This window comes from Epinephelus lanceolatus, chromosome 3 (assembly GCF_041903045.1).
Source record: "Epinephelus lanceolatus isolate andai-2023 chromosome 3, ASM4190304v1, whole genome shotgun sequence".
Lineage (NCBI taxonomy): Eukaryota > Metazoa > Chordata > Actinopteri > Perciformes > Serranidae > Epinephelus > Epinephelus lanceolatus.
Genome location: NC_135736.1, coordinates 35,285,982 through 35,311,892, shown reverse-complemented (window position 1 = coordinate 35,311,892; position 25,911 = coordinate 35,285,982). Strand labels below are relative to the sequence as shown.

The window sequence follows — 25,911 nt, the reverse complement described above, 5'->3', positions numbered from 1 at the left end:
TTCTGTCGATAGATGCCTCTTAATCCTACAAACTTGACCTTTAAGATGGATGCATGCTCACAGGCAGATACACCTATACATGAGGCTCGAACACAAGATGACTGAGACAAACCAAAACAAGTTATTTTTTTTACACTAATCAGTAATTTGAATAGTCACCTCTGACTCAGTAAGTACGGAGAAGATCTCTGCACATGATAAAAGTGGATACTGACATTAATTTAATAACAGGTGGTCACATCATAGAGCCCTTTCTGTCTATAGCCAATAATATGTGAGCAAAGGTTTCTACACTAATCACATCCAGTGTCACATCCAGAGCGTCAATCAGTGTGACGAAACTCGCGGGGCTAAGTTTGGGCATAACCCTGAGCTTTCAATATAACGCTGATGACTCACTTTGAAACAGTGTACATCACCATGGTAACCCAGGCTGCACAGCTTACTGTGGAGCAGGTTAACTTCAGTCTATTGAATCCACATATAAAGCTCAACTGCTCATGATTCGTCTCTGTGGAAAAACGACGTTGATGCTGCATTCATACCACATGAATGAGAAGAGTGAGCTTTAAAAAAAAAAACGTGAGCAGAAACTACAGTGGTACATTAAGTGAGAGTATGTAGTGATTTATTAAAGGAGAGAAGAAGAGATACATGTTTGTAGCATTTCAAGAGCACTTGCCCTCTCTGGCTATAAAATATTGCTTCCAGGACACAGCAGGTACCTGACAGAACATTATTTGAATATCAATAATGAATGAATGTTAGTCTTGCGCTGACATTTTTTCATATGAGTGACTGAGGCAATAGATTGCACCCACATTCCCATTACCTCAGCATGAGGCCATCTTAGTGAATAGAGAGTCTTTTCACATCTGCAGTGTGGTGACACAGTACTGCATCAGAGGGCTGAACACTGAGCCTTAACGACCAGCGCTGATAAGACCATTAACATATATTTACACAATCTGCTGTTGTCCTTCAGCCTCTACAGCCGCTCAGCAACAATCTATTTGTCTTTTTATTTATTCTAATTGCTTGTTTATTTTTGAGGAATCACACATCTTAGTCATCACATTTTCCCCAAATCTCCTCATGTTCACTGTTCTGTTTTACATAATCCTACAGTCAACCAAATTATACTCTGCAGATTACTTTACTATTTATTGTTGATGTTCATTTAATATGACAGTTGTGTGCCACTGATGTATCTTGTTACTTTTGCCACTGTAACAACCTAACTTTCCAACAGAGATCAATTATATATTAACACATTAAAAGGTACACTGTGGAGTTTTCTCTAGACAAAGTTTACATTCAGTGTTTCTCACCAAAACAGGGCTCATTCTTGAGGATATAATAAATGTGCTGAGGGTATTTCTTTCCTCATAAAACACTCGCAAAGCCAATTGATGGAAGAATTGTAAATGACTTAATCATGCACATTACTTCTATCTTATTCTTACTTCTTATAATTCTCTATTCTTAACATCAGAGTGCCTGTAACAAATCACAATTTCTCCTCAAGGATCAATAAAGTATTTCTGATTCCAATAAACCTACATTGTTCACATCCATGTCTGCAAGCGTACAGTCTCCTTCCTTGCCTTTGCTAGCACATTGCTATCCTGACACACAGCTTAGTCACGAGATGTAAATGTATTGGATTGTACGTTTCTGTGAACCACGACTATGTTACATTTGTACGTCTCATACGTATCATATCAATCTCTCTAGAGTGACGGATTATATGAGCGGACTTTGTCATCGGGAGGTGGAGGGGATGGTGGACGGCCTGAAATCCAGGCGAGATGCCTGCCAAGTTGCAGACCACTGCTCAAGACCAACAAAAAACAAAACTAGCTGTTTTTTGCAACTCGTTGCTGTGTTGCCAGCCGAGATAGTATGTAGAAGTGTGTATTTTAACCAAGTGTTTTTTGAGCTAAACTTAACAACAATGTAAAGTTTTAACATATCTGCACCATAATAACTTACAAAAATAATGTAACTGTGGTTTGCAGGAATGTACAATGCCAACATTTTTTGTGGCAATTAAATAGTGGCATATCACTACTGACCAACTGTCAGGACTGCCCAACAAAGGAAAAACACAGTAACTACTGAATATATTTGGTCAAAACTGAGGGAAGAGCAGAATCTGACTTTTTGACAGTATAACTTACCATTAAAATTATTATACCTATATGAATCTGATGGTACTCACATGATTTCATGTGGTTAAGCTGCCTTTGAATCACATGTTTAAATATATTTTGTTAAAGATCAAACTGGCTTCTTAGTTCAAATTGACAAGAGAGCCAAAGAAGAAACACACAAAAAAAGGGTTTGTGTCTTCCAACAATGTTTAGTTCGTAGAGCAGTTTATCGATGTCATTTGTAAGATCTGTTACAATGACTATTATGGTGTTCAAAAACTGTGTTCGAAATCATTCTCCTGACACTCTCAGATAATCTTTAAATGTTCACAACCTGGTGAGCCTTTTTCTTATTTTGTGATGTTGCAAAATTCAAACTCACTTCAGTAAGACTTTCTGGCTAAAGTGCAATAAACTATGAATGAATACTTTTAGCTATCACCCTGAGATGTCTCTATAAGTTGCATTTGATTTATCTGCATATACAATAGTTAATCTGTCCAGAGACAAGAGGGAAAACTGATCTGAGATCAGCCAGAGGCTGAGCTGCACAAGAACACACTGACACACTCCCACACACATGGTCGATGCACCCGCTGCTAGCTGGTTTAAAGCTAATGTACAGTTGTTACAGTACACTGACTGCTTGGGGCAAAATAAACACAAATAGTCCAGCCGTCAAATTAGCTAGACTATTTTGTTTTCTGTCTGAAAACGTCTTTATAGTCCACAGCGCTTAAATCTAGAAAAGAGAATGAGTTCTAAAGCAAGTCTGGTGACCTGTCCAGGGTGTACCCTGCCTCTCGCCCAATGTCAGCTGGGATAGACTCCAGCCCCCCCGCGACCCTCAAGAGGATGAAGCGGTTAGAAGATGGATGGATGGATGGATGGATGGAGTTCTAAAGCATGTGGAGCTCACATGACAACTGTAGACTTCAGCTTCAGGAGCTCTGTCAGACTCTTCCCAGATGTCGGGATGACTCTGACACAATCCCAGTGTATTTTGAAGATCTTGCTACAAAGGCAAGAGTTGTTTGAAATCTTAAACTGTAATGTAACACGCCACATGTGAAGGGCAACACACAACACCATCTGTGTGATTTCAAAGTCTGGACGATGAATAATGGTACAGAAAACATACCATGCAACAACATTAGTTCTATAGGTGAACCTGCTTCATCTGCTTGGTGTGAAATGGATTGTATAACAGCACAATGAGCCAAAAAAGTTGAAAGAGAATAAAATGAGGAGAACAGTCAGCCTTTAGTGGCTTAGTAATGTTCCAGACTTGAAAGCCACAAAAAAACTGCCACTGATACGACTAGTGTAGTGCCTGTTTAAAACACGCCTGCTCGGAGTGGGCTGATTGCTCAGCCTGTGGTACTGCTGCTTGCAGCTTTCTTGAGAAAAGCTCAAACAATTTTGAGTACTTCCTCTATCACTGCCAATACCAACAGTCCAAGTTAGAGAAAGGGTGACAAGTAAAGCAAGATGGCATTGGCCTGGGGCCCCCAAATCACTAAATCCGCCCCTGAAAACACAGACAAGTAGCAGCTACTAGCATTCATAAACACCAGTGAGATACTCAGCCATTGCTATTTCAGTGATTATTCGGTTCATAGAAGTTCACTGTAACGTTTTGGTCACCTATAAAGTGTTGTTCAACATTTGGTTGTACTAAAAGACCCTCTGAAGAGAGTTAAGTTTGGTTTTTCCACTAACCATAAATATTTTTAATGGATTTAATTCCATTTCGTTGTTGTTTTTTTAGCTAGCACAAAATTAGCATTGACAAAAGGTGATTGTGTTTGTTTTGTTGTATAGCCTAATCCTGCAAAACCCAATTAAAAAACAGCTAAAAGAAATTACATTTGTAAACATTTTCATTATCACATTATCATAGCTGCTAATTCTGTAACATCATTTAAAAAATGAAATAATAATAAATAATAATTATAAATATAGTTCTCACCTAGCTTTTTTCCCTGATTTTTTCAAAAATATTTTTTTCTATTTAATTTTTTTATTTTTTATTTTTTTTTGCAATTCGTGGGACGTTCCTCATGTTTCTCATTGTCCTTTTCCCCGTGTTTTTGAAAGAAATTGCACCACTTTGCTCAGGGTTCAAAGGTTTAAATACTTGCTAAAGGTGTCTGAAAGCAGCACAAGAAAAGTGCCGTCGCTCCAGTATCTGTATATGCATCTACAGCCTTGCTGAGCATATACATTTAACTGCAGTACATTCTGTGTGTTCATGCAACTATTGATTTCGATCACTTACTTCATATTTTATCCTTCATCATCACTTGCACTACTTTATATCCAAATATTTATTTCCTCTTTTTGTTTCTGCTTGTGTGATTTTATTGTATATATTTCATATATATTTCAATTGCACTGTTGGAAGGAGCCTGTCACCAAAGTTTTTAATGGTAATGACTGCTCTTGTAAATACTGTTCATTTGACAATAAAATTACCTTGAACTCTCTAAAGAGTGCTTTATAGTTGGGATGTCATATCAGAGCACCAGTACACAGTAAAAAATGTTCTCACATTAATTACATTAAAACACTGAGTTAAAAGTTTGTCAGCATTTACTGAAAACACAGTAAATAATGGTTTGACTACTGATGCTTATTAGAGATGTCTAAAGTCAAACCTAAGGATCCGTGTAGAGGCTGATGTGAGTATTTAAGGATTGTTATTGGCACTCAAAGAACAAGCTCCACTCTGTATCGTCACTGCGTCAAGTGAATGGAGTTTTTGTAGCTCCAACAACCTTAATCGACAGATACCTCTTCTCTCTATCCGAGCGCTTCACATCAGTTTCACTTTCTAACATTTATTCATGTCATATCAATAATTTAAGCTCATTGCAGTTTGCATTTATGGACAGAATTCGGTAATTAGCTGTACAAACATCAGTTCTGTTTACATGTAAATCAAATTATGCAACTACTTCTCTGACTCTGTCGAGGACAATAATTCAGTTTAGCTGTTTACATGCCGGTCCCCTGGTGCATCTCAGACTGCCTGGTGTACCACTTGAGTGCTGCTGATCTGTCAATCATCTTCAAAGCCCTCCAGTTGCTAGACTCCTCGTGTGAAGCGCTTATCTTCAGAAAAGGCAAACTGACAGATTGAAATATTCGTTTCCATAAAGCACACCAAACACCTTGCCACATGCTCCCTGCACTTTAACCATTTATGTGCTACTGTGCAAGCACATACATGATGTGATGGCTGGCTTAGTTGTGCAAAGGCAGAGGGAGTAATTGCCTTCAGAGAATACATCATACATAGTTTCTCTGTCATTCTTTCCTCACTCTACTGGCTCTCTCTTTTAGATGTGACATGAAGACAATATCTACCATTAAATAAACAACTTGGCCTCAGTACCAAAGCATGAAAATACACCGTTTGAGCAGTGTTAGATTAGCATCTGAGATGTACTGGGCTTTCCACCTACTGTGATGTAAACCCTTCTGCGTCATTATTAGATGCTCAGGGGCAAAGGATATAGTTTAAGATCAGGAAGGTCCACTCAGGGCGAGTGACAGGGGGTGTGAATGGTTCCAACAAACACAGCAGAGTTCAAGACCAACAAATAACAATCTCAGCTGCAGTGTTTGTGCCACCCAAAGCTGGGTGTTTTGAGGGACTTGCCACTGCCTTTCCAGCCGCTTTTTTTAAGGTATTTTTTAGAGCTTTTTGCCTTTAATCGATAGGACAGTTGTTAGCGTGAAAGGGGGAAGAGAGAGGGACGACATGCAACAAAGGGCCGTAGACTGGAATCAAACCTTTGGCCGCTGCGGTAAGGATAAAGCTTTTGTACCAGGTGAGCTAAAGGGTGCCCCAAAAGTGTGTGTTTTTTTGCAACATCCGCAATCTTTTCCTAACGATAACCAGGAAGTTTTGTTGCCTAAACCTAACCGCCAACTGCTTCTTATTGCCACGTTTGTGCCACTCAAAGCCAGGTGTTTTAGGGACATCTACAAGCTTATATTAACTTCAACCATGTACTTTTCTTGCCTAAACTTAACCACTAACCCCCTCTTAATGCTGACATCTTCTGTTTGTCAAGATACAATGCAAAAGGCTGCCCCTAGGGTCATTTTAGTAACACCTGGGGCTTCTGCCCAAGCGACAAAATATGACAAATAGGGATGAGATCGAGTTGCAATAAACAAGCGTGTCAATCAGTCGAGAGGAGCATGTAAAGTTACAGAAAACAATGCCGAACATTTCTTAAGTTCAAAATGAATAGTTATGCAAAGAGTAATGAAGAATAAGCAGGCCAAAAACAGTAAAGAAAAAAAGACCATGACCATGTAATCAAAACCTCCTCGGGCCGAGACTGGCCAGGAGCCTTTGTTGTATCTCTCCTCCTCATATCCTGCCAGCTCTCTATTAGTCTAATAAAGGTGTAAAATGCCAATAATGCCTGCGCCCAGTTTAAGTGTACACTCAGCATGCTGTTCAGGACAATACTTTGTGTGGGAGCCTTTGTGTCCTCCCAAACTCTTTGGAAAGCGTCAGTAAGAGGGGATTAGTGTGGCATTCAGGAAACAGCCTCAACATTGCTCAAAGTCACACCAGCAGGATGAATCTTTAAACGTGTGTCGAGCCACTTCTGCTGCTGGCAAACAACCTGGGCTCTATAATTCAGCAGGGGAAGTGGAAGCATTTCCTCCTCACGCAGGAAGACATCGGAGAGAGATGGAGAAGGAACACGACAATAAATGAGCGAGGGAATAAAGGAAAACAGCAGCAAGAGACAAACAAGAAGAAATAATGTTGGATAAATGTTCTAGGTGCAGAAAGGAGAGTACAGGAGAAACAGGCAGGGAATCAGCGGGAGCTGATGTACTGAGGACTCTCGCACTCACAGAGCTAATTGCTGTGATGGATTGGTCTTATTCCCCTGAGCACAGAGCTCCTGTTCCTGCAATAACACAACAAGATGACTTTGCCGATCTGCATGTCAGGCAGTTATGAAAGAACTTTGCCACCATCTACAATTGTTAATACAGTTGTCATTGTGTTGGGAAGGCAGCAGCCCACTCAGAGCTAATATTGTAATATGGGAGGATTGATTTCTCAGAGGAAATCATTCTGGGAGCTCCCTGGGTCAATTTTGCATTTGATTAGTGGAGGTCTCTTGTCGAGGTATTATGGAGTGATCATTTTTTCTGATTTACTTAATTCATCAGCTGTATAATGGCGAGGCTAACGTACATGCCTCTGGCACATTGGGAGGAGATGCGAGGCTGCCCACGTGAAGTGAGGCAAGCCTGAACAAACATACACACACAGGTACTCACACGGGGCGCACACACACTCCCACTCGCTGCAGAAACCAGGGCCGGCACCGTCGCATTAATCAATACTATTCTTAACGAGGCTCCCCTCCTATAACGGTTCAACTTGCAGCCATACACATACGTGCACACACACCACATTTCTCACAGGGAAGCCCTGATTAAGTCATTGCAGCCTCCTTTCCTAGAATGGAGTGTTGCGTCGGAGCTGAGTTGAGCTGAGCTGAGAGGATCTTTAATAACGGAGGAGGACAGCCTCCGGGGAAAGACCCCTGGAGAGAGCAGTCACATGTACGGGGTACCCAGGCCGCTATCTGTCTAATCACACAGCCAATGCTACTGTACACGGAGCCGCTCAGGGGTTACATTAACCACCTGTGTTTGTTTATGTGTTTCAGAGAGGGACTGAAAGAAGAAGATGCACTGGGACTATGGAAGTGTGTGTATTTGATGGAGGAGAAAGAAAGAGTGTGTGGGTGTGTGTGTATGTGTTGAGAAGTACATTCTGTCAGCTGTACCACAGATGAAAAACTCCAGTATGACTAATCTCCCCATTGCTCATACATCCTCAAATGTAATAGATTTTCCTATTTTTCACCCTTAATGTGGGGCATCAAAGTACAATGTGGCCTCACACGCTGGATTTGGGTAGCAAAGTCATCAAGACTCCTGTTTTCCATTAAAAGAGGAAGGTCAAGCGCGAGACAGGGAGGGCTCCTTTTGTGTAAGATTGCTTGTATTCACCTCCCCAACTACACGTACACACACTTACAAAGTCTCACTCACACAACCACACGTACAGTATGTGAACCACCACCTTACCACCTCATTTCTAGCCAGGAAACTCTTTGACATTTTCAGCACTTGGTACACCTCAAGAGGGCAGAGGCAGAGAAAATAATGACAAAGTTACTGAGACGTAACTCGGGCTGAAATGATTCCTAGAGACACTCGAGTAACTCGATCACTGAAAATCATTAATGTAAATTATTTGCACCTAAGCTTTGTTAAAGCCATTTAACTATAAGGGCTGTAGCTGTTCAGTATAAAATATTTGACTATTTGCTCCTTTTTGTCCAGACAGAGTTCGACGCAGGTTTTGTGGGACGTTTAGGGTGACAGTGACGTAAACATAGTATAGTGAACAAGCATAGTTAGCCCTCCAAGCTAAGGCCTGTTAACTGAGCTTACAAGGGTTCGGAAATATGCAACATACGCAACATTTTTGCCAAAACCAGACATCAAACAAAAGCCGAGACTGGATTGCAATGCATTGCTGTGAGCTCTAAGTTCATCACTTCTAAGCAGAACATCTCCTTGAAGGAGCCTCAAGTCATCTGAGGAATGTCCAATGAATTATTCGAGTCTTCGTCTTTAAGGGGGCAGCCCGAGTGACTGTATACAGCTCTGTCTTTTGCACTGATGACTGTTACTGTCGCACAACATGGTCACACTGTGGACAGGTGACGTAAAGCATTCGACTCGAAACGGAAGATGTGATTTGATGGCATGGATTTCAAAATAGAAGGAAAGAGAAAAGAGCAAAAATGTTGTACAGTGTGTCTACCACAATAGCATGATGTCAATGCGCATTCAGTCCACGGATCAGACCCAACACAAGGTAACATTAACGTTAGCATTTAAACCATCAGATTGGTGGTTGAGAATAAATTCTTGACAAGACAAAACCGTTTTAGAACGTTGCAGAGAAAAGTTGCAGTGGTGTGAACTGGCCGCCTGAGCTCGACCCAAACTGGCTGATGGTGTCACCTCCAACAGCTGGTGTCAGACGGTGGGTTGCTGCTTCTTCAGAAGGGAAGTACAGAGAGAGTTGTTGCATAGAGATGATACACCGTCTCATGCAGTTGCATTGGTGTCAACCAGTAGGTTTTTAGAACGTTACAGAACCGCGTATGGCAAGTAGTCACCTGTTTGAACTCGTCTCATTGCGAATCTTTGGTCCAGCTGGGCTTTAGGCATGAAAGAATGTATGTTTATTATGGCTAATTATGCTGATTTTCAACCAGCTCCGTGTCATTGGAACGTTGCTAATAGCACTGAACACAAATGAACAATGCTCAGCAAACCCAGGACACTCTCACTGGCGAATGAGCGGTGGATCCGAGCAGCACGGAGGGAAGTTAAACACTGTTCATCTTAACAAACTGCCCATAGTACCGTGACACAGAGCAGGTTGAAAATCGGCAAAGTTTCCCTTTTAAGAACATAAATCAATATGGTGGATAGTTAGGCTTTCACAAATTGATTGCAGCAGTTTATTTTGTGTTTATTTTCATGAGAAAAACTAAACTAACTTAGGGACATATCTCCAGAAAATAAAATGCTACAGCCCATTTGTGAAAGCCTGAGCTTCATTCATGTCATTATTATGATAATTTGCCTTAAAAGTATCCATTCTCAAACATTAAACAGAGCCGCTGCCTGTGTTTCCCCTTTTTCCCCTTGACTAGAACTATAGAGAGAGATAGAGAGTGGGTGGGGGACTAAACAAGTGCTGAAATCCATAGAAGCGGCAGGGCCCTCACAATTAAAATCAGGGAGTGAGACATAATGACGGGTATGATGGCTTGTTTCATGTGTGGCTGGGAGGGGAAAATTAGCAAATGAGGGCCTTTCTCTCTCCCTCTCTGCTTTCTGACTGACTCTCTCCATCATCTTTCAAGCACTTGATCAGCAGGCCTCTAATTTCAGGCAACAATCAGCGAGTGCCTCCGCTGTGCTGCATCCTCCCAGAACGCAGAGCTCATGTTGGGATACTTCCTCATCAGCCAGGCTTGTGCTCTACTCTGTCACTGGCAAGCTGTGGAAATACACAGATGCAATCTGTTGTGCACAAATACTTGTGCAAGCTTCAGCATGATCACACACCTCATTAGTTGATAAGTTGATTAACCAATTGACAGAAATGTAATAAAAACAAAGCAGATAATCAATTATTAGTTTAAACTTAATTACAGCTAGCAGCTTTGTTGGCTGGTTGGTGAGTCCACATTAATGGTTCCAAGAGACTGAATCCTACTGACTGTGCTGATGCCCTGACTTTTTCCTTGAGCGCCACTATGACGTTGACATTTTTGTTTTAGGTAGGAATTTCCCAGTCAGTTTTTTTGGCCCTGATCTGAATTCCCTTGTTGACCTACCACCCCTTCTACATCCCCTGAGGTAACTAATAGGCAAACCATGGTCCTGGTCATGACCCAGATGCTGCCCTATCTGTACCCTGATCTACAACCGATAAACTATTGAGAATGATCAAATTATAACGGAGCATTTCTATTTTAATTGGCACAGCATTTTTAGCCTTTTATGGCACTGGTTTAGCAGCCTGCGAAACTCACAGACCAGCATATGTTGTAAATCATCTGACGTGATGCCACTGAGCCAGTCAAACCACTGCATTCTGGTGGCAGCCTCGAGCTCAATGAGTATTGTGTCCACCCCGTTTAGGCCTTTGCAGCAGCCCAGGTTAAATTCCATCCCCATTCTCTCTCCCTGTGTCCCATCACTGCGCTGTAATAAAGGCAATACAAGCCCCCAAAAAATCTTAAAAGAAAAAATAAAATGAATGCATTTCCATAAGCATTGCTACTTGCATCAATAAGTGAGATACATGCACATACAGGAAAGACGAGTTAGAGAAGGAAGTCAGAGAAAAGTAGACCGCAAAACCAGAGTCTTTAGCTTTTCTGAGATGCTGAAGTAGCAGACAGATTTGTAATTGGAGTCCCAACCCTTTGTCAGTTTTGTCTTGGATTTATAACATTCTCAAAACTATATAGCGAAGGGCAGTGGGGGTCCTCCTTTTACAAATCAACAAATCGCCACCACTAAATACTAATACGATAACCAAATATGTGATCACAGTTAAGCCTCAGCTGTATTTTGTGTTTTGCTAACATGCTAGCCTAAGATGATGAACATGGCACCTGTTAAACATTAGCAAATTAGCGTGTTCATCTATGTAGCATTGCACTCGTATATCATTGTCAAACTTATGACGGACAGTTAAAAGAAGGATCAAAATCAGTGCAGCAGAACCGGAGATGTTGTCTTCGGTATCCCATGCATTCTTTTTCCTTGTCAAATCTTGGTGCCTACATTTCCCACAATGTAAATTGACGACAGACGGTCTGGTCAGAGATCTGGGTGTGTTATGCTAGTACCCGCTGTAGTACTCTCCAGCACCTACTGAAACATAATTTTTCCTCCTTAGAAACAGGAACTGCCCATTGGTTCGACAGCCCACTGGTTCGACATCCCATTGTTCCGACCATATTAAACTCATTGTTCCGAAGTCCGTTCCGAAATCATCATGATGCCCTGTGGTTAAAGTCTGGTTAGGTTTAGGCACAAAAACCACTTGGTTAGGGTCAGGAAAAGATCATGGTGTGGGTTAAAATGAAAAAGAAAGTGACAAACACATAAGCTGTGAGCCTGCTCCGCCTCAAGCCGGTCGTGGCGCACCATACGCCCGCCGTGAGCAGTTCAGCACCACGGACAGTCGGACTAATGGGATGTCGAACCAATGGGCTGTCGAACCAATGACATGGAACCCTTAGAAACATCGCTAAGGTACGACCACTTCTAAATGAAAAAGATGTAGAGAAATTGATTCATGCTTTTATTTCAAGCCAACTTGACTAGGCTACTGTACCGCACTCACTGGCCTCCAAAAAACACCTCTAAGAGACTTCAGCTCATTGAAAACTCTGCAGCTCGGCTATCAACCAGAACCAAGAGGAGAGAGCACATCAGGCCAGTGTTAGCTGCTCTGCACTGACTTCCTGTTACATTTAGAATTGATTTTAAGCTCCTCCTCCTTGTATACAAAGCCCTACATGGACTGGGAGCTACATTGCTAACTCCCTTGTTAACTATTTGCCTCCAAGAACACTGTGATCATCTGCTGCTGGTTTATTGGAGGTTCCCAGCAAAAGCCGGAAGAAGATCAGGGATGCAGCCTTTGTAAGTTAAGCCAAAGCTATGGAACACACTACCTATAGGTATTAGAGAAGCTAGCTCGCTAAATATTTTTAAAATAAATCTTAAAACGTACCTGTTCACTTAAGCCTTTAACTAGCTCTGACTTTCCTCTTTTTGACGCTTCACGCTGCTGCAACTCTTTTAAAATCTTACTTGATTTTATGATTTATAGTTTTAGAAGCTATGATTTTATGAATTAGTTAATCCACGTTTTTAACTGTTTTAAATGTCCCTCTATATTGAATTGTCTTGTCTGTTTTATGTCCATTATGTCGACTCTCATGTGAAGCAATCAGTGCTTATCCTGACCTTAATGTATGAAATGTGCTATATAAATAAAGTTTATCATTATTATTGTTACTAACAAAATGAATGAATGAATTCCTCTTTAAGGTTATGCAAACACAATGGTCATGGTTTAAAAAAAATGAGAGTGAGCTCTAATAGCAGGTTTGTTACAGGAAGCAAAGTGCAGCCTCCAACATGAAGGTCAAACATGTTGCACCTCTACATCTTTACTTTCTGCCTCGCTACATGACGGACACACCACGCCCTGCACTGGCACTGACGTAACATAATTCCTCAGGATTCTGGGATGTTTCAAAGAGAAGACTTTTAGACAGTTTGCTGGACAAAATAAGTCAAAAATTCACTTTTCTCTCACATCTAACTGACAAAACAATCTTTTGATGATGAAAAAAACATCAGTTGCAGCCCTAAAGATAATGTACAAAATGCACTCATGCGCACTGCTTCTCCATCCTCCCCTTCACATCAACCACCTTTCTAAAGACTCACTCACAAACTCCCCAACAGGGTAATCTCTATGTGTCTCATACTGTACCAGGCACAGGAGCAGAAATCACCAGCGTGGGCCAACATTTAGCGAAAACCCTGCAGTCCTCGAGAGGGTGGCTGGGGCTGAAGCCACCGGAGTATGTGCTTTAAATTTAGCCTGAGAGGAGGAAAGGACAGCTACTGTATAATAAGCAGGATAAGAGAATAAGTTGAACTTTGACCCCCAGCTCCCTTTATAGATGAGAGTGGCGACCTTGGGAGGGTGAGAGAGGAGATTGATGGCGGCCATTTTGCTTAATGAGCTCACAGGAGAACCGCCCCTCCCTCTGAAGGGAGGCCAGTCATCTCCCGCTCAAGGTAGAAAAGACAAACGTCAGTGTGATCTGCAGCGAGGCCACCTCTCTGCATCCTACCTTGTACACATTAATTACAACAGGATCAAATTTCCTTCCATCTGCGTCTAAAAATAGTAACACATATGGGTGATGGTGAGAGTCCGTGCATGCGTAATGGCTGATCCAATGAGAAACAGGTTGGATTACACAACAAGATGTGGTTCAATATGACATACATTACATTCAAAGTCACCTACACGTGGCTTCTTTAAATTCCTTTAACTGGACTGAGTGATTTTCAACTTTACAAACAAGACGCCGCACAAAATGCCTTCAGCATCCCCACACGCCATCCTTGAGTGCCTCAAACAGAAGTCACTGGTTGATGGTAAGATAAAAGGTCGCCATGGAAACAGTTCTGAGATGCGGCCACCATGGGGAAAAACGTGAGGGAAACACAGAGGAAGGGAATGGGAGAGATGAAAACAGAGCTGGTGTGAGACAAGAGAGGGAAAGCTAGGTGGAGGAAGTGAGAATGAAACCTGCAGGATCCAAAAAAAAATAAAAAATAAAAAGAAACAACGTGACAGAGACCGAGTGTGAAAACCGCTGAGGCAGCCACAATGTCACCGCCTGCTGTAGCCTGTGCTCATGGGAGATCATCTGACCTCACAATCTGGGTTACCCCCACATCAGGAGGAGGAAATAGGGGGACCATAAGGAAAGACAGATCATGCGGGGTGATCATTTCTTTCCCACTTTCGCTCCTTTTATTTCCATCTCTCCCTCTCTTTGTTCTGGAGGGAGGGAGAGGAAGAAGGAGAACACTTGGGTGTCCTCTTTCTTTCATCTTGTCTCCGTCTTACCTGGAGCAGTGCAGTTCTTAGATTCCTCTCTCTCCTCTTCCTCCAGGCTGCTGTTGTCCATTTCCTGCAGTAGCCTCCTCCCTCCCCATCTCTCCTGGTTGCCGCTGCTGTGGCTGGAGACATCAAAACCTGGAGGATGTTTGTCACAGTAAAAAAGTCTACTTTCAAAATAGATTCAAGGACGTTCCAGTGCAGCTGGATGGGGCGATTTCAGACACAAAACTTGCAAAGATTATGATCTATATCAGTTCACTGCATGTCACACTGCACAATAACTTGCTCCCCATTTATGTCACATTGTATGACATCTGAACTGAGACGTGAGGTGCACTGAGCGCCTGGTGAACTGAATCGTAGTGCTTCAATGTACATAAACACAACAGATCGAGGCATCCATCTGTGTCTCCTGTTTTGAAGTAGAAAACAATAAACCAGGTTAGACCATGTGCCGGTAACTCTGCATCACAGCAGAGGAGGAGGAGGAGATTTAAAAGCCAGTCAGGGAAAGAGGGCAACATGAAATGCTGGTTTTGCAAATGGAGTTTGAGGCGAGCATGTCCCTGCGTTCCACATCGAATTTTTACTGTCAGTACGTACTGCAGCTTCTCTTGTAAAGTACGCACAGAGTATGCAAACAACTGGGACATACTTCGTCATAACACTGCGCTTTGAAATGTGACCCTCTTGCTTAACACTATCACTTAACGTTACCTTGGCTATAAAACAAAACGCCATTCCTTGAGCACATCCGGGACAGAAGTGAGCCCGCAGAGCTCTGCTGTGGTTACTTTGCAGTGTTTGAAGTTGCAACTTTTATGTAATAACTGCACACATTGTAGATTTCAACATGTTCATGACAGTAAAATTACACTTCTCTGTCATTGTTATTTTCATAGTTACGTCTTTTGTTGTTGTCTATCTTCACTTAAATAATTCCTACTCCTATTACTACATTTTCACTTCAATGCGCTGTCATCCATCATTACAGCTTCTGTCATCTGTCTGCAGCTCATTCTATCTTTTTCTGCACAAAGGATTGTGGGTCAGGATAGGGAGAAATGCATGCTGTCTTGCATACTGCAAAATTTTAACGGTTATAGTAGCACATCCTGGTATTTCTAGCATACTGCATTTGACATACCATGTATTAGGGCGTACTAAATCCTTTTTCTGGCATACCAAATATCATAGTAGTATGGGTATTGGAATGCACAGTGTTTTTAGCAGAAGCATTATGTTCACTCTCCACTTGCGCATCATGTCATGACATCCTTATTTTGCTGGTTTGTAAACCAGGGTCACAGCAACAGTCACATTGCGGGATTTTAGTCCTAGGTTTCATATGACACAGTATCAATGCTGCTTGCCTTTAGCTGCCAAAGCTCTACATTGGCAGAAACACAAGGCTGTTTTCATTACTGATTAATCTGCTGATTAGTTTTCTGATTAATTGTTTGGTCTTTAAAATGTCAGGACATAGGGAAAAAATCTCCATCTCTGCTTTTCAGAGTCCAAAGTGATGTCTTCAAGTTGACATTGCTACGATATTGCAGGGCTGACTGTTGGTACTTTCACAAAATATTTCCACAATAAGATTTTTGATTAATAATCTGTCATATGAATTGAATGACTGGATAATGACAAACAAAACAGCTAGAACATTCTATGTTCGGAAAATGACATAACTTTAGTGTAATGCAGGAAAAGAAAACACTTATGATGTTACAATATCCAAAATCTAAGATGATACCTTACCTCCTATTACAATACCGATATAATGTCAGTGTGTTGACCAGCACTATTTACTTTCATAGAAAAGCAGCACATATTTACATTTGAGAGGCTGAAACTAAGGGGTGCTTGACACTTTTGGTTACAAATGACCTAAATGATAAATTGATTATCAAAAGAGTTGTAAATTAATGTTCTGTGTACTAGGACACACAACCTTCTCCAGGAAATACATAGCACATGCAGTATATTTTAGGGTTGCAACTACTGATTATTTTCATTATGTGACCTGCTCCACAGGCACGCCCCCTCCTGACGCCATGAGTCTGCTGATGCCAACCACCTTAAATTCCAAAGGACCAAGTGCCAAACCGGAGGTGACAGGGCATTTTCAGTCGCCACTCCCAAACCACATCACAAAATGCCCCCAAACTGTCAGCATCCTTAAAGGCCCTTGAAACACACCTCTTCAGACTTGGCTTAGCCATGTTTTTATTCCCCCGTCTATTCAATCTATTCTCATTTTTAAGTGTATTTTATTGTCTTATTAAAGAGTTAACAGCTTGTTTTTTTACATATATATCCTGTTATATATTATAACCCTATATATACCTATGATTATTATGACTATTATTATTTCAATTACCTTCTGACTATTTTCTTGACTGCTTAAGTAATTGTTTAGTTGACAAAATGTCAAAAGATTCCTTAGACCCCAATGTGATGTCTTAAAGGGAGAGATCCCAGTTGAGTAGGGCAACATTTTTCTAATGTTATGTTTGAATATGCAAATGAAACATTATCTAATTAAATATGTGCTGATTTGCATACATTCCCAGGATAGAAGTCTACCACTCCATGAGAAAATACTGTCAACAGCCATAAAAATCCTAAAACCATGATATAGGAATAAAATGTTATATAAATCAGGCTATGATTAATATCTGAACAAGCCCCTCTGTAAAAACCTTAAAAATTTAAATAGGAATAAGACTTGAAAGTTTAGTGTACGTAAAAGCTACTGAAGTTGAATTTGTTTGCCTCAGAGTGAGAGCGAAAACTCAAAAATTCAACAGGCATGAATAACATTTTTTTTAACATTTTAATTTTCATTTATCATTGTTGTAGGCCTTCTGTGATTCTCACTTTCTCCAGCTGTAAAAATGTGTAGCCTATATGTTACAAGAAAAGACCTTTTTAACATGATTCAACTGCTCTTTTATTGGCGACGGCCATATTGACAACACACTGCAGGTGCCACCATAGACATGGGTGCCACGACATCCACATTTCCTGTTACTTTCACGATAAGAGTGCCCCACTTCCTCTTAACATGTTAAACTTTATACCATTAGTTGTATAGAGCTATCTGTATTAATGCAACTAAAATGCAAACCTAAGCATATTAACACTATACACCAAATTTCATTTCCTCAACTAAAATGTGGGTCATACCTCCACAGCGGTGGCTGGTCTTGAGTCTCCCTAGCTAGCCTATGAACTCCAGATCCAAAAACAAAAAGCCTCAGCGTACAATAAAGAATGCAATAGTGCTGGGATAGATTTGTCTCCTTTCACCACCACCAACGCTGCAAAGTTTAACTACCAAATAATCATAAATAGCTCACTGCAGAGTTGTTTCCTTGGGCTACAACACTGATGAATGCTCATTTAGACCTATTAGTAATGAGGACTTAATGGGCTGTGCTACCCTCATTATAAGGCTCAAACATGTTTTGCAGCTCCACACAGATTATTTTTGTGTTTTTTGTCCAGACATGGCTCTGTTGATAGTAAAGGACCCCTGCACTAGGGTCATCATTTTAACTAACAGATACCACCATGAAACTTGAGGGGGTTGATTACCTACATTGAGACAATTATTTTTTGTATTACAAGTTTTCTGATATTGTAGATTTAAATATGCAAACGCAGCATTATCTAATTAAATATGCATAAAAACAGGAATCTGAAATAAAACAAACTCCATAATGTGTTTTTTGTACATTTACTTCCCACTAGTCTAAAAGAAGACATGTTATGGAGGCAAAATAGCCCAAAATCTCAAAATTCACCAGTGCATGAAAAAGCTACGATTTCACATATTGTTTAGCTTTAAAATAAAACCAAATATATTCAGTTTACAAAGTGTTTGTGTGTGGAGTTTGCATGTTCTCCCTGTGTCAGCATGGGCTTTCTCGGGGTACTCCGGCTTCCTCCAACAGTCCAAAGACATGCAGGTTAATTGGTGACTATAAATTGGCCGTAGGTGTGAATGTATTATGTGTTACCACATTAACAAAGTAACTTTTATAATCATGAATTGGGTTTTACATTTCTATGTTTGAGTTGCATGTTGCTGCCATTTTGCAGGTAGAAATGTGTATGTCAACCAATTTGATTTATTTATCATACATCAAGTCATCTTCTCTGTCACATCAAAGTTTGATTCTTTATGTAATCGTAGTGAACAGCTGGAGGAGTGCACCACAGATGTGTCACTTTGATACCCCCCCCCCCCCCCCCCCCCAAATCATACATTGAAGGGGAATTTCATAATTTTCCAAAACAAAATCCTCTTGAGGGGGTGGAGCAGCAGCAGTGTGGCGCACAAAGTGGGGGCTCCCACTGTGGCTACATCTGCACATTCTTCAAGAAAGCAGCAACAGCAATGAATTCATTTCATACTTCAGAGAGCCCAGCAGGAGCACTCTGCCCTTTCCACCCTGCCAACCACAAGTCTGGCCTAAGAGAGGGATTCAAATAGAATTAAAAAGCCCGGTTATTCAATAGTCCTCGGGGCATGGCTGAACTTCTCACCTGGCCTCACCTTCACTACACCACACACAGCAGCTACAGCAGCTACAGCAGCAGCAGCAGCGGTGAGGTTTGCGTGCCAGCGCTCTACTGTTCCTTCCCTCCTTCTATCTTTCACTATCTTGCACACGGGAGAGAAGAAGAGGAGTGTGGGAATGATTAATGCACCACTGCGAAGAGGCGTCGAGTGCTCCGCTTCCAGCTCCACAACATCAAGCTCAATTTAGCAGAACTTCATTAAGCGCATCATAAATAATCAACTTTAATTGATATTCCGGCAAGCTGATTAAGAGTTAACAAGAACACAATGGGGACAAGGGAAATGCATTAAACGCCCCGGCGTTGTCCCTTGTTCAACTCTAATTTTGAGCACATGCAGAGAGCAACACTGTTGCATTTCCATGTAACCAGGATACGCAGTGGGGAGGAAAGAAGGGAGAAAAAAATGAGTCCCACTGATGATGCACAAATCATGAGTGTATGAATATTCATGCAAGCCTTCTGTCCATAGAAAGTGATAAATACATCTCACTTTAGCTGACGCTGACTCAGTAATCAAGTGGAGTGTTGGGAGGCACAGTCAAAGACACATAAAAAGGGAGCGAGGAACATGCAGACGTCAAGTCAAGTGGTACAGATGTTGGCTGTGAGGGAAGCAGTTATTCATTAACTGGGTTTCATCTGATTGTATTTCAATGCAATTCATTTAACATACATGTCAGAACAGCAGAGTTGGAGAGCGAGGCACATTTGCAGTGCGCCACAGAGGTGTAGGCCTATACCCTGGGGCTCATTGCCCTGATTTCACTGCTCTGCAGCTACAACACCTGAACATACAGGAGCCTCTGCGTCCCTCAGCCCAGAATAGTCTCCCATAGATAAAGCTCGGATGGATTTATTGTGCAGCTACCTGCATGACAGCACACCTTGATGCTCTGACGCACATAGGAGAATATTTTAGGTTGAACTGGGGTAACTTTTTGGGCATGTTTTAACAGGATTAGACAGTGCCTGTGCTTTTGATACAGTCATCTTACCCTGTAAACATTGGTGCTGGTTTCCAGGGGGACGTAGGGGACACAATATTGAGATCATGTGCATTAGACCCTGTTTTGACAAAGTTAAAGCATTTACACTATAAACTGATGCAGAAAAAGCACACATCAGTGATGAAAAAAGTCATCAAAATGCAGGAAATTAAGTGTTTGATGCTTGAAATTGTCTGGCGGAGAACTTCACACCACTACGACATATGTGCCCCCCTCAGTTTTGAAAATGAAACCTACGCCCTTGCCTGTAAATGATATGGAAGACACCAACAGGCTGTCCCAAAGACACAACGTCACAGAGCCCTAACCACACTTCATTTAGACACTGACTTGATGTGTCAAACTATGCAGGAATATTCAGACTAACAAGTGACAACAGGAAGATGCTTTAAAGTAGATGCAAGGGTGGAGGTTTTGGTTCAACACACTGTAGGTTTGGGGTCTTGCACCTAATTTCCTGCATCCTGGTGAGGTTTAGGCACCAATTTCTGCATTTTAAGCTCAATTTATGGTCTAAATGTAAGCAATTTAGCCAAAATACTGTATAAGTCCTCTGCTTACTTCAGGTCTTTATTTGGGGGATCAAATGCACATGCTCCAAATACTGAGGGGGACATGCCCCCTGCAGCCCCCTAACATCTACACCTATGAGTAGATGGTTTTCACAATGCAGCTGCCTTAAACTAATCTTAATGTCTCTTTACCAGCACAGTGCAGCTGTTAGGTGACAATAAAGAGACTACACTGGAGAAATATAATATACAGCAATGAAACAAACAAGCAAACTACTAGAAGGAATTCAGCTCTCCTTTCCCGGTATCCCATCGCTCCGAGCAGGGAGCAGAACAAATGGCTAAATCCTCACCTGAATTTTCCGCTAAGAAGGAAAAGCCCTTCACGACCAGGAGCAAGCCTCCGAACAAGCATATCTGGATTAAAACCAACTCCTTTCGTCTTTTCCGCCTCGCTTTGACCTTCCTCTGGCTCGGCATCACTTGCGTCGGCCGATTCCGGAGTCGGATACCCGGCAGAGACGTCCCCTCTACCGCTGCCACATCCATGCGGATCCCCGGAGTAAACACACACACACTCACACACACACACACACACTCACACACACACACGCAGGCAAAAAAAGCGCAACCTCCTTTAATTCCCAGGGAATAATTGACTTATCTCCCGGGATTGGATGTGAAAAGTAACAGGGGATGGGTGTCCGAGGAGCAGGAGGGGGATGTTTAAAAAAAAAAAAAAAGTTGGATCTTGGTACCGCCGGGATGCTGCGGGCTGTTCGGTCAGCGTCAGGCTGCTGGAGGACCCGGGTTTAACCTCTTAAGTCATGTCCGAATGTGGCTTTGGAAGTAGTAAGGCGGAGGACTGCTGCACGAGCCCTCCATGGAGGCGTCCGTCTGCTGAGTGCTGAGGCACAGAGACGCGGGGAGAGCGCGAGAGGGTGCGCGTGGGCATGCACGCTCACATTGACTGAAGTGTAACCCAGGTCAGAAATCTGTATGTTCATATACTGGGAAATGCTTTTAGTGTGTGTGTTTGAGGAATATAAACCCACGTGACACTGGATTTATTTATGTTTTAGTGTTACTGAATGTAAAGTCAGTGTTAAGGTGGTGCATGATTAAAGCTGCATTAGGAGATTTTATGACCACTTTAAAACAGGCTGCAAACATGACATGCAACACATTCTCCTCTGACCTCGACACATATGGACGTTTGGTCATGGACCTTCCACGTCCACATATGAAGTGCAAGGTACCATAGGTGCTTGGTTGTTGATGTTCTGGGACGCCATGTCAAGTGAAAGTCAATGTCTCCTGGACCTACCCACCCTTTTTCTCCGCCCTAACTTTCGTCCTTGTCCTGCTGCGTTTCCCCCTGACACCGCCGAGCACCATTAAATTATAATGGCAACCACCCGCGTGTAATGCCAACTTTGAAGGACGCCTTTGTTTGTTGGTTTCTGATGCCGCAAGTCACTGCCAGAGCGCCAGATTTCGATGACTTCGGAGTGAGACCACGCTCAACGATAACATCTTATCTCATAAAGTTAACATGGTGTACATGTTGGCAAAGCCGACTGACCTGGGGTCTTGTTTATAAAACAATACGTAGGATCTGTACTAAAAAGCCAAAAATGGTGTGCGCCAAAAAATACTTTACAATTTCCACAGTCAGGCTTCCACTTCATGATCTGCGTCTCCAAAACGTTTGTCAGCATGGGTCAAAGTTTCTCCCAATAAGTCTGTTTTTAAAGATAACAAATTTTGCGTGGGAAGTGGAGTACGCCTCTTTCAGGCCTAGTTTTGCACAAATGAAATGTTTATAAATGAGACCGCAGGGTCATTGGCATGGAGTCAACACATGGAGGCAGTGCTGGACCTAGCACATTCGGCACCATAGTCAGGCTTCGTAGTACTTGAGTTCTCAATCTCAACCCCAAGCCCAACGAGTCCCAAAAAGCCCAACAAGTTGGACCAGATTCAGTATTTTATGATGATCTCGGCTTCTGGTTTGAGCTTCAGCTCACTTGGGTCTGTTTGGTTTGGGTTGTAATTTTTCCAGCCTGTTGAGATCCCCACTTAATACTAGAAATTGTACTAATAATAATGATGGCACTTTGTTAAATACATTTATGATTACATTTTCTGTTGTGGACGGTGGTGTGTGGTTGCCTGTCATAGCATAGCATTTTTTAAATGTATATTTTCATCAATATCTCCTCCTGAGACCCAAACTTTTGTTTGGTATTCATTAATTTCTCCTAGCTATTTAGCTAGGAGAAATTAATGAATACCAAACCAGTAGTAAACCAGTATACAGTAGGACCTGTATCTGTACATAAAAAAACCTAAACATTGTCAGTGATAATTAAGTCCCAGTGTCCTCAAACGAGACGATAATAAAATCCCACTGTCCTCAGACAAGTACTTCCTCATTAACAGGTCTTAGTTTGTTACTGTTCCTAAAACTGGGCAAATTTGTTGTCATATCAAACTACAAACATTATTTATCATAAGTTTCAACCATAAAATGTGATCAGGTTTTGGACCTTGTCGACTTTTGTGTCTGGATTGGCTGCAGACTGACTTGGCAGAGATGGCTGCCATCTTGTTTTTACATGGATAAGTGCATTGTGCACTTACTACGACTAGTTGGAGCAAAAAAGCGTCCATGAACAAGGACAAGTCTTAGTTATGCAGAATACAGTATAAGGTCAAGTAAACCCAACATGTGATGTCCTCATGCCAAACTTGACAACATGAACATTTTAAACGGCTCCTTCTGTGTTTCCTGTTGAAATGTTTTGCAGTGTATGTGAAGGACATCAGAGCTGCATTCAGCCTGGACAAAATGCAAAACATTTGTTTGTTTAAACAAAAATGGTCGTGTGTTAAACACCCTGTTGTGTGAGGCAAGCGCACTGCCCTTTAGAAAGGTGGGGTTTAACTCAGTTCAATTTAAACAGGCTTTATTGGCCTGGGAAACATGTTTACGTCGCCAAAGCAAGTGTGAAATATAAAAGAATATAAAAGTACAACAGCAACTAGACATTTATTCATACACATGTGGCTGCTGACTGGGTAACTTCTCTGACACGCCCACCAAACGAGAGGAAACGTACCTTAGAGCTAGTTGGAAACCAGGAACCATAGCAAAACTATGCAAAGTGTTCTGACATTGAATGTGCCACTGACAGGACGTTAACATGGACCCAAGCTGCAATGCAAGGGGGCATTGAGCATATTTGAATAATGAAGAGTGTGTGTCCCCAGTATATAACTACTGCCTTGTTACTGACCCATCCAGCAGACACAAAGCAACAATGGTATTCTTTTGGAATTGTGTCACAGGCCACCTATTTTTCATTTATATATGTTTTATTTTGAATTCACAAAAGTCACAAGATGCACCGTGAGTTCATGTACAAACCACACTTGAAGTATATTGACAAGATAGTGTAATATAGAATGCATAAAAAGTGATCTCAAGCATGCCTCAAGCACAAACTGTCCTTATTTAAGATATGGTTCATTTTTTATTTGGCTCGACTAAATTTTGACAACAGCATGTCAATAAAATACAGTGTGTTCAACTCAAATGAAATTAAAGTAAAGGGGGGGGTCAAAATTGGAAATTGTTTGCTCAAGGTGAAAAAAATTGTGTGCCTTTCACTGCCCTCTTCTGGGAATGTCTTTTATTGATTTACAGTGCAGCAGTCTGAACCTGGAGGCTGAATAATATAAAGTTTTGTCTGAGGAGCTGCATCGGCTGTCTGGTAACCTCACTAGGTGTTTTGGACTAACACAACTCACCCATTCAAAAACACACACATCCTGTGGGCAGCAGCCAACGCTACAGCGACGCTTTCCAGGCCGAGTACATCTCCCACAAATGATAGCAATAGTAATGTTATCGTTCCAAAATACATCAATATCTCAGCCAAAAGTGAACATGACTAGACAGGTCTGTCTGTTTCTCCTCAGATATTTGGTCTAAAATAAGAGCAGGAACTCTCACTGCAGCAAATCATTCATCAAGCCCAGGACAGATTAGGTGTAGTATTTTCTTTGGCTGCACTAAAGTAGTTTAGGTCATATGGATTGATTTCACTTGTGCCTGCTTGTACACCTTCTCGCTGCGTATCTGTGTACACAAAACAGAGACGGTAGATTCCATAGCATGTCTGCCATCTGTGTAACGCTTTGAGTGAAGCAGAACTTTAAGATAATGGATAATACTTTCTCCTGGCCAAGTGGGTTTCTTGATTGTCGGGCCTGAGGTTTCATATAAATAGCACTGGACACTTTCCAGCAAGGATGGAAAAAGTGGTTGGGGCTCTAGGCAACTGGTTTCATTGTGCTTTTTTAACCCTTAGGAGCGTGGAGCTTAGAGTGGTTAAATAAAAGACAAGAAAGGGAAGCAAAGCAAGAGATGTGACTGAGAGCTGCGCGGCATTTATCAAAGAAAAATAATCCACACGTGTCCATGTGCAAGTTTTTGCCGAATAAGACAAGCACACCTATTTTTAGCCTCATTTATGGAAAGAAAACTTTACGTGACTGGAGATCTTAAAGCTGCCATGAAACCTGCCCTGTCTCGCTTGCAAAGGGAGCTCGAACTGTGCATGGAGTTACCAAACAAGATGAATTCCCAACCTCTCAGAGGCACACAAAAGAAGAAAAAAAAAAATGCAAGGGGAAGGAGGCAAGAGGAAGGAGGAGGGAGGGCGACAAATTAAATCCAGTTAAATTGTTTTTCCATAGCCAGTGGGCTTGGCAAAGGACTCTCACACACGCACAAGATGTAAGATAAGTTGTAGAGAAGACAAACCAGAAACAGTGTGGCTTCAGATGTAAGAGAATGCCTGGAATTTAACCCACTTTCCCATGTCTGACTGACACCGCGCCCACTGCCCTGCCCCGCAGCCCAGCGTGTCCGCACAAAGGCACACAAACAGCCGCGCCGCTTTCAAACACACGCAGGTGATTCCATAGATAGACAAACCTTGTACATCTGCCCTGCTCAACACTCCCTGTTCTCACCCCGTTACAGCTGTAATCAATTGCAGCCCTCTCAGATGTGTGGTACAGTACATCAATAATCCAAGGCCCCACACTCTACTTCCTCCTCTATTACTGTAAAGCCTGTCTGGCATTGGGATCACAATGCAGTCATTGCAGAGGAGAGCTGCAGTTCTAGCCCAATTTTGAAGCAGCACTAAGGCTGGCTAGCTAGCAGACATATTTGGGTCATGTCTTCCTCTCCGAGAACTCCCAAGTCCGTGAGCTCCTCTCCCTTGCCTGCTGCTCTCCACCAC

At 41.9% G+C, this 25,911-nt stretch overlaps 1 protein-coding gene across 1 annotated transcript in view; it reads right to left on the bottom strand.

Annotated features, from left to right (window-relative positions):
- Positions 1 to 21,333, bottom strand: part of LOC117255852 (sodium/potassium/calcium exchanger 3-like) — a 79,456-nt gene extending 58,123 nt beyond the window's left edge. The window contains exons 1-2 of the mRNA XM_033625068.2: positions 20,944 to 21,333; positions 14,482 to 14,610 (exon numbers count right to left, since the gene is read on the bottom strand). Of these exons, the coding sequence (XP_033480959.1) occupies positions 14,482 to 14,610; positions 20,944 to 21,139 (325 nt within the window). The 5' untranslated portion in view covers positions 21,140 to 21,333. The remainder of the gene's footprint in view (positions 1 to 14,481; positions 14,611 to 20,943) is intronic.
- Between the last annotated feature and the right edge of the window lie 4,578 nt (positions 21,334 to 25,911).